This window comes from Brienomyrus brachyistius, chromosome 9, assembly GCF_023856365.1.
Source record: "Brienomyrus brachyistius isolate T26 chromosome 9, BBRACH_0.4, whole genome shotgun sequence".
NCBI lineage: Eukaryota > Metazoa > Chordata > Actinopteri > Osteoglossiformes > Mormyridae > Brienomyrus > Brienomyrus brachyistius.
This window is the reverse complement of record NC_064541.1, coordinates 20845627-20860456: the sequence shown is the minus strand read 5'-3', so window position 1 is coordinate 20860456 and position 14830 is coordinate 20845627. Positions and strand designations below refer to the sequence as shown.

The 14830-nt window shown below is 51.4% G+C and overlaps 1 protein-coding gene across 1 annotated transcript in view; it reads right to left on the bottom strand.

Annotated features, from left to right (window-relative positions):
* Positions 1-14830, bottom strand: part of nbeal2 (neurobeachin-like 2) — a 42844-nt gene that overhangs the window by 24080 nt on the left and 3934 nt on the right. The window contains 3 exon segments of the mRNA XM_049024802.1: positions 872-953; positions 1427-1588; positions 1905-1993. Of these exon segments, the coding sequence (XP_048880759.1) occupies positions 872-953; positions 1427-1588; positions 1905-1993 (333 nt within the window).

The window sequence follows — 14830 nt, the reverse complement described above, 5'->3', positions numbered from 1 at the left end:
ACGCACAGACAGAGACACAGCCGTCACACACGCACAGACAGAGACACAGCCGTCACACACACAGAGACACAGAGATACAGCCGTTACACACAGAGAGGGGGCTGTTATGTTTGTATATGAACTAAACAGTCACATGATCAGTTTTAATGTCAATTCGCACTTCTCTTTTATACAGAAATACTTGTGGTTGACCAGTCACACGTCCATGCCGGCAAGCTGTGCGAGGAAACGCAGCCTGAGAAGCGGCCGTGGGCATCCATGCCAAAAGCCGTCACCTGAACGTGTCCCTGACGCGAGGGCGGGGGTGGGGGGGGTGCATGCTGCAGAAGAGGGAAGTCCCTGCATCTGCACTGCATGGTTGCTTTTCAGATCCAGAACTCATTTGAAAAGGAGGAAAAAAAAAACAGGAAGTGGCGCGTGGGGAGAAGCCGACCGCCAGTGTGACTAGCTGCCCCAGATGCTGGCAGATTGGCCCCCGCGGTGCCTCCGGGGCCCCCGCTCACATCAGGATCATCCGCACTACCGCACTAACCAGGAATGATCTCAGATATTAATACCATCACCAGAGGTCAGCGCATGAGTGCCCCCCACCCCATTAACACTGGTTCTTTTGTTTACTGCGGTAATGGTTTCGCACAGAAACACCCATCACAGTTTTTACCTGGGGGGCCCAAAGTTTTGATGTAATGTGGTCAGAAATAAACACACGCTGATGGACGGATGGACTGGGCTCGCCATTGCAGGTGTCCTCTGCAGCTGCGGCGTTAGCCAGGCGTGGCGTGATTCATACCCGCATACGCATACGGACAGATATACAGACAGACAGACGGAGAGGGATAGAGCCGCGACGATGGCAGGTGAGCATCCTTACCTGGGCCACACAAAATGATAAAAGCTTTATGGTCTCAAAGATGAAGCCGGGAGTCTTTTTAGTGTCGATATTTTCCAGGTTCCTAGATGCACAGAAAGGATTTTTGTTAACACATACATACACAAACACACAGTCACACACAGTCACACAGACAGACAGTCACACGCACACAGACACACGCACACAGACACACGCACACAGACACACGCACACAGACACACGCACAGACAGGCAGTCACACGCACACACACACACACACACACACACACACAGACAGTCACACGCACACAGACACACACACAGTCACACGCACACAGACACACGCACACAGACACACACACACAGACACACACACACACACAGACACACACACACAGACAGACAGACAGTCACACGCAGACACACAGACAGACAGTCACACGCACAGACACATACACACAGACACATACACACAGACACATACACACAGACACACACACAGTCACACACACAGTCACACACACAGTCACACACACGGACACACACACGGACACACACACGGACACACAGACATACCTGCAGATGATGATGAAAAACTTGATGAGCAGCAGTGGGTGTGGGGCACTGCTATTTTGTTCCTGCCCCGACAGGTGGAGGGCACTGTGCCATAGCTGGGTGCTGAGCAGGATTAGCACATCCGGGGGCAGGAGGGGCACATCCGTGCAGGAGTCTTCAGGCCTGGGGAGGGAAGTGGGGAAGGGATTGTGAACCTGAGTGGTGGTACTTTTTAAAACGATGTGAACCAAAGATGGACGCTGGAATGAGGCCCTTGGATTACAGGTGCAGAAATAAACTGGGCCAAAGGTTAAAGGTCAAAGCTGGTGGCGAGTAAACTCAGTAAATCTCCTGCTGATATTCTCCATAAATAAATCAAATCATTCTTCCTTTTTCACTCACATGAAACAAATGAATAGCAAATAGCAGTAAAAACCTGGAAACGGACCAGACATCCACCTGGAGTCATGTGACCCTCACATGACCCAGAAGCACTTACCGTCGAGGCTCCAGCGTGTGGATGTCAATGAGCTTCTCGAAGGAAGCCACGAAGGCTTCCAGCCACTGCTGCAGGTAGCGCACATCCTTCTGCCAGTAGGAGAGGGAGAGAGAGAGAGGGTAGCTTAGGGTGGCGGCCATCTTTACCCAAACAGTAAGAGACTCCTCAGGAGCATGGAAGCTCCCCAAGTTCCTCCAAAGCGGCAGCTTTCAGCAGGTGTCTCAAGTCACATTTCTAAAGTTTCCGCAAGAGGAGGAAATCATTCTGTACACAGATTTATAAATGTTTTCTGGGAAAACGGGGAGGAGTTGCCACGGTGACCAAAACACCAAAAGCTAACAGGACACCAACATTTAGTGCCACTCAGAGGGGAACCAGTCAGGCGGCTTGGTTCACCCCCTACGCCGTTCTTCGGCAAAGAGATGGATTTCACTTACGTTAACGACGTTGGATAATAATGAGCCGGACCCTGGGACATGTTGCCCCCTAGTGGTTCGGCTCATAACGAGCTTTAGGCCGAACGTTTTCGAGATCGACACAGAGCTGCTTTATTCTTTACAAAAGAAAAAAAATCAGACTTTGATGGTGATTTGGTGACGCTAAACACCAGGTTGGAGATAAAGAGGGCCTGAGCTGAAGGGCGGGGTGCCCGGGTCCGAGCCTGTTGTGGTGGAGAGACAGATGGGAGCCTGTGCTATATTGCTCACCACCTGACCTCACCTCACCTCAGCCCCCGCCATCCCACACGTCTCCTCGCTTGGTCTGATCTCCCGTACCCTTCAGTCAGGGATTCCCTACCCAAGCCTCAGGGTCGCTCAGTCAGTCCATATTTTTGCTTCCCCCAGCTACCAGTACATCTGCACCAGGTATTCCATATTCTTGATTATTTGGTTCAGGTGTGCTGGGGGCTGGGAGGGAGCAAAAAGGGGGGGGGGGCTGATGACCGAGCTGAATAACACAGCTAAAGCTAAAGACACATTCAAGCACAATGATGCTGAAATACCTGCTTTCAAACAGTGAGAACAACATGGAGGAAACATGGGATGAACAGAGTAACTCACACAGTGAGCAGGAATCGAACCCACGGCCCTGGAGCCGCGAAGCCGCCATGCCACACATAGAGCGACTCACACGGTGAGCAGGAATCGAACCCATGGCCCTGGGGCCGCGAAGCCGCCACGCCACACATAGAGCGACTCACACGGTGAGCAGGAATCGAACCCACGGCCCTGGGGCCGCGAAGCCGCCATGCCACACATAGAGCGACTCACACGGTGAGCAGGAATCGAACCCATGACCCTGGGGCCGCGAAGCCGCCACGCCACACATAGAGCGACTCACACGGTGAGCAGGAATCGAACCCACGGCCCTGGGGCCGCGAAGCCGCCACGCCACACATAGAGCGACTCACACTGTGAGCAGGAATCGAACCCACGGCCCTGGGGCCGCGAAGCCGCCATGCCACACATAGAGCAAAGACATCTAGTGCGGAGATATGCACAGGTTCCCCTGAGCACCGGTGAGTCACCTAGCTGCTAAAGGAGGATTCGCTGATTCACCTCCCAGATTCGCGCTTTGTGCTGACTGGTCAGAGTGGGGGGGGGGGCCTTTTGAAGACCAAGCTTATCGCTATGGCGATGACGTCTGCAGACCTACGCGCTTTGCTGTTCGGAAAATCACTACTGGCTCACTTCAATCCACATTTGGTGCAGCAACAAATATGGGAACTCCGAACGCGCCGAGAAACCCGCGGTTTCAGGGGTTTCTCTATATCACGGTTCAAGCAAAAACAAAACACCCGTTTTCAAAGTAAACCGAGGTTCAAAACTCCCAGAAAAAGTGCTCTGTAAGCAGAGATCTGCATATTTCACACAGAGTAACAACATTAACTAATATAATAAGTTTTACTCAAAGCGGTTGAGTAGCAGAATGAGGAGACAAGGTCAGCCATTTTGTATCTCTCTCCTCCTGCATTTTTCTCAGCTGTTATCAGTTTAAATCAGCACAACATCAACACATCCTGTCCCCTCCTCCACCGCCTCCCGAACACCACACTGGCCTTATCCTGGCTGTCATCTAGCACAGTCACAGCACCCTCCACCTGCTGGGGCAGGAATAAAACAGCAACACCGTGCTGCTGCTCTGAGGAAGGGGCATGAGGGGCGGGGGGCAGATGCAGCGGGAAGCCTGGATGACTTTGGATTGGCCACCAAAAACCAAACCCCCCCACCAAAGTCAGGCGCTGCAAAGTAAACAAACAAGGGCCCCCTGGAGCGTGACCCCCACCGCCTACCCCAAGTGCTGGGGTCGAGGTGAAGCGATGGCGGTATCCGAGAAGTTGCCCGTTCTCCCTGACGGCTGCAGCAAGGTGCCTGCCCGCCTGCCCGCCCGCCCGCCCGCCTGCCTGCCTGCCTGCCCGCCCGCCTGCCCGCCCGCCCGCCCGCCCGCCCGCCTGCCTGCCTGCCTGCCTGCCTGCCCGCCCGCCCGCCTGCCTGCCTGCCTGCCCGCCCGCCTGCCTGCCTGCCCGCCCGCCTGCCTGCCTGCCTGCCCCAAGGAGGAAGTGGCTACCAGATGCAGCAGCAGAAGCGGCAGAGATCCACCTGTTGCCGACGCTCACACCGGTACAGCCGCAGCCCCGGGGCACCGGCATGCCGGGGAAACAACAGAAGAACAACCGACAGACAGAGAGACAGACGGGTGGCTGCATCGTACTGCAGCCCAAGGCTCCGAGCGTGAGGCTTTACCAGTTTCTTAGCGTCCGTCGGCCTGTCCATGGCGCATCGCGAGCGCAGGGATGGGGGTTCAGGGGACCCCGCGGTCCGCGGGCCGAGCTTCACGGGCGATGGGGAGACTGCATGGAGTCCCGGGTATCCGACGCCCGTCGCGGGATTCGCTCTGGCTCGCTGGCTCGCTCACTCACTCTCAGCCGCTCGCCCGTGACTGTCTGTCAAGCTACCAGGAAATGCCGAGTCACTTAAACAGACGAGCACTTCCCCCCCGCAACCCCCTCCCTCATAACACCTCTGAACCCTCCTCGTGACCCATTCCTCCTTTGCCCTGCTTTTGTCTCTCTCTCCATCGCGGCAGACAAATCTACCAATGATTTGGGGAGTAAACGTGTGTTTGGTGTGGGGGGGGGGGGGGCTGGTTAGCCAGCAAAGGAACCGGGTTGCCCAGCAAACTCCTGTCAGCTGCCTCCTTATGCAGATACCTTAGGAAGTGCTATTCAGGCGGACCCCAGCCCCTCCCCACTGGGAACCAACGTGACAACATGGACACAGCGCCCCTCGCTGGCTAATATTCACGTTTACACTTTTGGGGTTTTCTATAGGGTGTGAACTCGCACCCTGGTTTCACGGCTTAATGCGGCCTCCTCCCTGTAGGTCCAGCCACGGGGGTGGGGGGGGTGTGTCTGCTGGTTCTGGTGCTAGGATGGGTCACTCCCGGGCCTGGCCGACATCTCAGATAGACAACTGGGACCCGTGCCTGGTCATTGGTGACACTTCTGGGTTTCCTCACACCAGTTCCACCCAGGAGATCAGCCCCTGCCCCCTAGCACTCAGGAAGCCCGAATTCCACAGGTTCTGACCGGAGAAGCTCTCCTTCACTCTCTGACTCGGTGCTCCCACTCCAACCAGGTTCCAAGCGGTGCCACTTTGAGGGTTCCCTCACGGTAGATCCCCTGACCTCACAACGACTGCACTCCGCCGGGCCTAGAGCACAGCGCTCAGGCAGGGCTGCAGAGGCACAGCGCTCAGGCAGGGCTGCAGAGGCACAGCGCTCAGGCAGGGCTGCAGAGGCACAGCGCTCAGGCAGGGCTGCAGAGGCACAGCGCTCAGGCAGGGCTGCAGAGGCACAGCGCTCAGGCAGGGCTGCAGAGGCACAGCGCTCAGGCAGGGCTGCAGAGGCACAGCGCTCAGGCAGGACTGCAGATGCACAGCGCTCACACAGCCTGGGGGCCTGGAAGAGGCACCACTGAAATTCCACAGTACACAAGACTCGGGGGTATAAATATTAAACGCAACTTTGAAAATCTGGATCTAAAATATTCACAAAATGGTTATTAAGGTGTTTAGCACGGTGGTGTTACTTTGCGGGACAGCAAGGTGACCGTCTGAAGTGGCTCCCAAACTGCTCCCCAAGCAGGGCACCCCCACCCCCAGACCAGCCCTAGCAGCAGGACCTTCGTGTGCCTGATCGAGTCCCAGCTTGACTCTCTCTTGTGGACCCACAGGGCTAAACTGCAGAAAAACGTGGAAGATGCCCGCCCATCCCCCCCAGCAAGCTAACCACAGATATGTAAAGTAAATAAATAACGAGCAACCCCCCCCCCCCCTAAAACAAATGCGATGCTCAAGCTAATGACAGACTGGATAAGATTTTATTGATGCCAGGGGAAAATCAGGGCTGGTGACGGCAGTTCAGATCTGGCAGGTCGATGGACGGCCCGGCTGCCGAAAGGACCCTGAGCTGCTTAAGAGACATGCCTGCTTCCTGTTGTGGTGGGGTGGAAGCAAGGGTCGGTGTCCAGCTGGCCCCCCTGCACTGTTTCAGGGGCTATAATTAACACAGGGTTCTCTGATGGCATGTCCAATGGCATAGGGGGGGTGGGACGCTGACCAAATGTAGATGCAGATATGCACGTGGTGGGCGGAGCCTATGTTACCGTGACAGCGCCAGCAGGGCCGAGCGGCGCGGCCATGACAACAAGCCTGTCCCAGTGGGATCCACGCAGCAAGGGCTTCACCGGCACTCGCAGTTACCCGCTTCCTCCAGCAGGGTACTTACTGCAACAGCTAATTTTCAATAATTGCCCCATAATTACTCTGAAAGCCTTCTGCCACCCCCCTCCCCCCACCCCATCCCACCAACCAAACATTCCCCCAATAATTCCCAGATAGGCTGACCTTAACCCCTTAGTCCACCAAATGGTCTAGCCATGTTAACAGTCTGCTGTGCGCCCCCCCCGCAATTCACTTCATCTCTCAGTTATATCTGACGGCAGGGATGCGAATGGGGCTCCTTTTCGATCACCGACTAAGCAATCCCCCCCCCCGGTTGGCAAAATTTACCACTGGTGACATGTCCCTCAAAAAGCCTCCACACGGCCCTATCTGACATCATAAGCACCTGCCTCTCAACATTCACAGCACCCCCCCAGAAGCCAGTAACCCTTTTGACATTTTTGATGGGACTGCAGCATGTCCTCCAGGCCCCTCTGCCTACTCTCAGCTTCTGATTCCCGGAGCTGTCGTTTGCCTCATTTAGCCCGAGACTCCAGAAGGCAGAGTCGGTATGTGAGACGGAAAGAAAACAGGGCGGACACACGGGGCAGGGCCACAGTGGGAAGCGTACGCACCTGAAGCACGGAGAACGAGGTGTGGGACAAGGCGTTACCTAGGAATCAACAGGTGGGTGGGGTGAGGGGGGTTTTCGAGGGGCGCATCTGTGTGCCAGAGAGGGCCCTTAGGGAAAGGCGGAAAGCACAGAAATGCCCTCTGGACGGGCCCCAGCGGGTTAGAGAGCCTAGACCAGCAGCTGGACAGGAAGAGCCCCGTGTTGGTTCACGCGCTGTAAAAACAGGGTATTTCACTGGGAAATCACCGCACGCCCAGGCACAGCAGAGGGGCACCATGAGTCCTGTGCTAAAACACACTTCTAAATCACAATTTAACACATGCAATTTCTGCAACTGATTATCCAACACCAGGGGGCTGGGAGTCAGTCTCAGACTACAGGATGGGAGACCTTGGACAGTCCAACACAGGGCACTAAACCAATGAGCCACTGAGAGCCCTCATTACACCTCAACAAATGTTTGTGGACTGTAGCAGTACCCAAAACAAAACCATGTTAAGAATATTCAAACGGCACCCTTTGGGGAGGGATTCGAACCCCCGTTCCAGGAGGCAAGGGGCTACAAGATTACCTACTGAGCTGCAGGGTTGTGGGCAGGTGGTCGCAGCCCATCGCTACCCGTGGAGCCCCTGTAAACTCATCAGTCTGTCAGTCGAAGAACAAAGGCAAAGAGGGTCCTGCCAGGACACAGTGATTCTCAGGGACCCCACAAGGAAGAAGAGAGGGGAGATCCACCTTAACGTGTCTGTCTTGTGAATGAAGGCAGTTAAAAAAGAAAGTGAGTCTCAGAGCCGTCGCAAGGTGAGGACTGAATAACACATCAGTGACACGGTCCACTGTGCCAGCTGATGCAGTCATGTTTTCGACCAAGCTATAAATCACCATCGAGCAGGCAAATTGACGTGCGCACCCACTGAGCCTGAAAGCTCATGGGCCAAACCCTGTGTCAGTCGCCCGTGGTCGATCACGAGCCGGTCACCACTCCGACATCTCAGCAAGGAGAACAATGGGGCGTTGGGGGGCTGAGCACGGCCTGGGGTCGCTTCCCTTAACGACTCCAGTGTCAGATAGGAAGTGTGAAAGCAGACAGGAAGCAGCACGGGGAGATACACCACCAGCACGCAGAAGACCCACTGTAACCAGTGAGCAGAAGAATGTTCCAGAAAAACAACGGAACAGGAAAGTAAGGTCTGATGGGAGAGAGAGTGAATGGGGGGTATGGAGAAGTGACCCCTGGGGTGTGCTTAGATAAACAGTGCATGACTTCGACAGGCCCCCCCCAAACAAAAAAACCTGACAGTAACTCTGATGGATGAAAATGAGGACGACATCCAGAGGAACACTCCAGCTGTCCAATGGCATGGGGGCGGGGGGTAGATAATAGGAATAATAAATAAGGATATCAGAACGAGATTGAGAACAAGCAGTAGGGCTGTGTGCTGACAGGAGAGGCGGGGGTTATGTGTGGGGTTGGGGGGGGGGCTTCCTTTCAGGAAATTGTTGCTGTAAAACGTCCTGGGCATGGGGTAGGTTTCTGATGTTCTGGGTGAAGGCAGCCAGAGAGGATGGGCCTGCTGTTTGGTGGGAGGGGGGGTCAATATGAAGGCCTACAGGGCACAGAGCAGCGGCTTTCTCTAGCGGGGTGACACCAAAAAACGGGGGGGTTCACAGCCAGGGGAAACAATTCATGGTTTATTAGCTACTGCTTACTGATTAACTGATGTTGGTGGCAATGGGTGGAGGGCAGCAGCAAGAGTGATATCAGTGTGACTCAAAACGAAAGTGCTTATGGCTCCGGCACAGACACCCAGCAAGGCGGCAACTCGCACCGAGCCTCACTGCGACACGGTAACGTCAGGTCCAGCCACAAAATACCAGTGTGCAGGAACCAGCGGCACTGCACAGGCACAGACACCCAGCAAGGCGGCAACTCGCACCGAGCCTCACTGCGACACGGTAACGTCAGGGCCAGCCACAAAATACCAGTGTGCAGGAACCAGCGGCACTGCACCGGCACAGACACCCAGCAAGGCGGCAACTCGCACCGAGCCTCACTGCGACACGGTAACGTCAGGGCCAGCCACAAAATACCAGTGTGCAGGAACCAGTGGCACTGCACCGGCACAGAACAGGAGCTCAGCCAGAAAACTCACGACGGATCAATAACAACGGGATTTTGGTGGGAGTTGGTCTGCTGGTATTTCCTCACCAACTTCTGCACAACTACCTAAAAACTAAACAAAAAAGAGAGATTACTTCATGCACGGTGAAAGCAGAAGTGGCGAAGGGTGTGTGTCTGTAACACAGGTGGCAGCTTCAATAGATGGACTCTGGTGACGATCCAGCTCTTCTTGTAGGCAACTGGCGACTGATGGAAGATTCCGGTAAAACGGGTGGGTCCAAAAAGCAGTGATGGACAACTTAATGGTGCGTGCAGGTTGATGTTAAGCCAAGTGCTAAGGCTGCAGGTATCTCAGAATGCACTGCAAATCACTGTTACAGAAAAAGGCGTGTCAAAGTCACGGCGGTTTTGGCACTGCAGCTAAATTTAAATGCTTTTTCATTTGCAGCCGTGCTGATGGTGGTCCCCACACTGGAGGACCCCCACTTCCAGTTTTGTGTGTTCAAATCCCCCCCGCTCCACTACCACTTGGTTTGTTGAATTAACTTCCCTCCGACAAGAGATTACGTAGTATCAAGACCAGAAAAAAAACAGCTTCTTACTTTCAGCAGCTGAACTCATCAAGAAGCCCCCGGCCCCCACAAAGACAGACAGACAGACAGACAAACAGACAGAGACAGACAGACACAGTCCCTGCCTCTGCCACACTCTCCACCCATCTTGTACATCTTTTACATCATCTACAAGTCATAATATATTATGTTTTTTAAACTCTATATTCAATATCTCTATTCCCTTACCAGCCTTAATGTTAGTATATCGCACAGCTTGCACTTTCCACTATTTTATTGCTTTATTCTTTATTTCTACCAATTTGTTTTACGTAATTCACACTCTTTGCTCATATATGCTGTCTGTGAATGTAAGTGCAAAACAAACTGCTAGTACATGCAGTGCATTGCAGGTACCTGGTTAATATAAAGAATTCGGATTCTGACTTTGATTCGGAAGCTTGCAGGCTGTCCGAAAATGTGCAGTATTAATGAATTGATGTCCCTGACTTCCTGTCCCGGGTGTTCCCCTGAACCCCCCCGCCCCTTATGCCCCCTCCCCAATCATAAAATGGGCTCAAAGTTCATAGTGACCAGGTACTGAATAACCGGCTACAGAAAATGTGTGGATTCTACAATTTGGAAGTTTTTTTTTTTTTTTTACACGAGACACTTGGCTTTCATTTTAAATGGAAATGAAAGGAAACCAGCGTTAATCTGACAGATCCGGCTGGTAAAGGTTTGATCCTGTCAGCTGCGGTTGAGTGCAGTCGAGCTCTTAGTCACACACGTCGCCGGCTTCAGGTTGACAGAGGACACTGGGGATAGCTAAGGGGGTCAGGACCAGTCATGGCACATTCAACCGATTACAAAGCCAGGTTCCGGGAACCGCGTCAGAGGTCAACAGAATTTAACTTTCCCCACGAATGGGAAAAATGTTAACGAGGCACTTAGCAAGAATGTAATACAGTAAGGAATCTGCTAGCAGCTGGGCGTAATGACAATGCCAGGTATTAGCCACCACACCCAGCAGAAGCAGCAGCGGGTGGCGGCAGAGTCGGCCAGTCAAACGGGTCGCTTTTTAGGAAGCCATCGGTGCCCAGAAGGGGCAGAGGGCCTGGCTGCTACGCGCCCCTGCAGCTTAAGCCAGCCCACACGCCACTTACAGCTACAGGTTCCTCAAGATGCCAGCTTGCAGGAGGAGAGGTGGAGCAACGAGCAACACAGCAAGTCAATGGAGGATCTCCGGAGCAGTGAACGGTGCCTTGGGGTGGCGGCAGCAATCACACCTCCGGGGAAAGGAGCTAATTTGAGTCACGGTTCGCAGAAATCACTCCCACCCCCCTGACTAGCGAGTGGGGGGGAAAAGGACCCACTTTGTAGTCCTGTGAGAGTTGTTGAATACTTTTTTTTTTTTTTTTTTTATCTTATCTTATTTTAATGGAGAATGAAAACAGAAAGTTCATACATAAATGATTACATATTTTATATATTATTCACTCACTACATATTTTCAAATTTACATATAAAATTGGACTTTAAAAATCATTTAGCTTGAAGAAGTACTATGTAAAATAATGAAATTTAAATGACAGCTAGACAATAGACCGTAAGCAAATAAAATTGTCTGTTCGGCTATAACAAGCTACTCATACAAGTACTAGCTTTGATTCCAAAAGGAGAGAAGCTGTCGGCAGAAGCCGGCCTCCCAGACAGTTGTACCCCATAAAGGGCTACGTCCCGAAAGGCCAGGGGGTTACAGTGCGAACACAGGACAGCCTCAGTGTTTTAAGTAGAACGAAACAAGCAAACTTTCTTTAAACAAGTGTTTGCTCTAAACAGACACAGGTTCTGTCCTCTGGATAATCAGCACACCTTCAAAGACATCTAATACATTAAGAGAAGAAAAAAAAATCATTATTCAATAGATTACAACAAAAGGCAACAACAGGGAATTTCTACAGCTGGCAAACAGCCAAACCCAGAATCCTGCAAGGTTCAGTACTCGGTCCGTACATAATTATGAGAACGGAGAAAAAAAGATCTATTCAGGCCCCGATCTTTACATTGTGAGACAGTGACAGAATTCCAGCATTAAAAACACAAAAACACACCCAGTAGAGTAACAAAAGACACCTCGTCAGGATGAAATGTCACGGACGGCCGGCTCGCCTCGCTGCTACATTTGTTTGCCGTGACATTTACAGCCGAGAGAGCATTAAAAAACAGGCGCATTCCTTGTCAAGCCTTTGTCAAAGAAGTGAGAGCAGGTTGCACGAATGTGCCCAGTCCAAAAGCAGGCGGCTCACAAGTATTGCCGCTCACAAGTATCGCCGCTCACAACTTATACACCAAGGCCTCTGGAAACGTGACAGAAGTGAATCAGTGCTGGAAGGTTAATGGTGTCTCAAATCTGTTACAAAAGTACAGAATTTAGCAAAATTAAACCGAAGACAAAACAGCACTTCTAGCAAAACTAAGGTGAAAACAATAGCGATTTGGTATAATGTCCATTTTATTTATTAAACAATGAATAGCAACTGCCTGCAATGTTGCTATAAATACAAGCGCTAATATTTTTACACCACAATGTCTGTGAAAAGACCATTGTTTTTCCCGCTATTGTGATGTTTCCACGAATAACCTTCACGCCAGCTAAACAAGCCAGGCCTTCTCCCACTTTCAGAGCAAACCGAAGGAAATTGCTTTTGTCACTTGTCAAAAAAAAAAACCCAAAAAAACCCAAAGCACGAACAGGAAAAGGTCTGCCGAAGGACACAGGCGAAAGCGTACACGAACTAAATAAGAGTAGACCTGCAGCCGAGTAAGAATGGGTGTCACGGGGGTGCAGGGTTGGTGGGCTGCTGCCCTCCGATGGCCTGGAGGCTCCCGGCCATTACGGCACATCCAAAACACCCCATCCAGGCCCGAGGCACTTGCTGTACAGAGCCTCCAACACTTTGCATACAGCACGCAAAGAAGAGTTTTCCTCCCTCTCCAAGTCAAATTAGCCCATTAAAGAGTAAAAATAGACAAATCCTTCACTCTAAAGCACAACACAAACATATTTTCCATAATACAACAGCAGTATTTTAATTATTAATGTACTGCTTATTAGAGTACGTCCTAAAGCTCAAATTTATTATGCTTAGATATATAAAAGTAATATATATAATCCAATGGTTGGGTCACACTTTAAAAGTCTAAACAAAGTCATCCATACATCCATCCTCTAACTTATCCAGTACAGAATCACAATGTAAACAAAATCAAGTATCTCAAAATTTCAATTGGCTGACTGGAATGCTGGAAAGCATTTGCATTACTTTAAAACTGATCGTAACACTTCTGTTGTCATATGGCATTGTTTTGAGGCGCGCTTAGGTTATCCCCCGTTTCTCCCGGCGATAAACACCTCGCCAGTGTGCGATGAATGTGCGTCTTACGAAACCCTCTGTCGCGTGTTTTGGCGAGAGCAGCAGAGAAGAAAGTATTGGGAAACCGCGAAAACACATCCATGAAGATGGTGCATTCTTAAAGACGACGCGAGTCAGGTGCCGCAGCAGTATGGCTGGGTGCGCAGAGCAGCGCCCACAGGTACGGTTACCATCTACTGGGCCATGGTCAGGTGGGGCCCCATCCCTCCCCCCTACTAAATCCACGCTTTCACCACCAAAGGAAAGGCTCTAAATGCAAACCATAACAGGGGCGCTAACCCTATCTCTCCCAAACTGGCTCTGCTGGGGAGGTGGTGTGGTCTAGGGGGGAGACACCACATAGATGACCCTGCATTTCAGCCCCAAACCTCACTCCCAACTGCATATATATGTGTGTCTCAAAGGGCAGCAAGATGGGATGTGTGAACAACAGGAGTGCAAATAGCAAATAAAGCAACATTTCATTTTTCATCTGGCTGAAAGATGCGCGCGAGGTCACCACGAGCAGCTGCGTTAGCGTTACGGTGACCACGTTGGTGCAGGCCGTGGGACCCGCCTCAGAACTGCAAATGTAACTCGCTGATAAACCTTACGCCCTGTCAAAGCAGCCAGCAGAGGGCCACTGGCTCCAGTCAAGGCTAATCTGGAGCACATCTGAGAGGGTATCGTGACGTGCCAATGTAGATGAAATGCAAAAGAACTGATGAACCTGCAGTACAGTATTCCCTGGGAGACCTCAGAGCAACTGCAAAGGATCAGCAGGGATTAGGGTTGCAAAATTCTGAGAAGTTTCCTATTAATTCCCATGAAAAGTTTCCAACTTGGAAAATTTCCAAAATCCCCCAGCTTAACTTCCCATAGAATGGAAAGTTTCTGGAAAATTTCCAAAATCCCCCAGCTTAACTTCCCATAGAATGGAAAGTTTCTGGAAAATTTCCAACATCCCCCAGCTTAACTTCCCATAGAATGGAAAGTTTCTGGAAAATTTCCAACATCCCCCAGCTTAACTTCCCATAGAATGGAAAGTTTCTGGAAAGTTTCCCAAAATTATCCGCCCCTTTGCAACCATAGCAGAGATACATCATAAATTAACTGAACGTCAATTTGGTATGAAGAATATTTAAGAGGCACTTCCCTTTAATTTTAGGTAAAAAATGTTCGAGGGTGACTCCCTCCTTATTTAACGTGAAAAATGATCAAAGGGGACTCCCCTCTCATTTAGGGTAAAAAATGCCAGTGTGGACCAAACCCCCAGAGAAACAAACACAAAGCTTCACCTGTCCAGAGTTCTTTGTCATTTGCGCCCAGGAATGCAGCAAAGCTTTGATTTCACACCATTTTGATCAGCTTATTCTGAAAAGCTGAAACAGAACCGCATCCGTTTTGTCAGCAGAGTAGATTTCCTGCTCTTTCCTTGTGAGGCACTTGAGGATCCTGTGTAATTCATACCTCCATTAT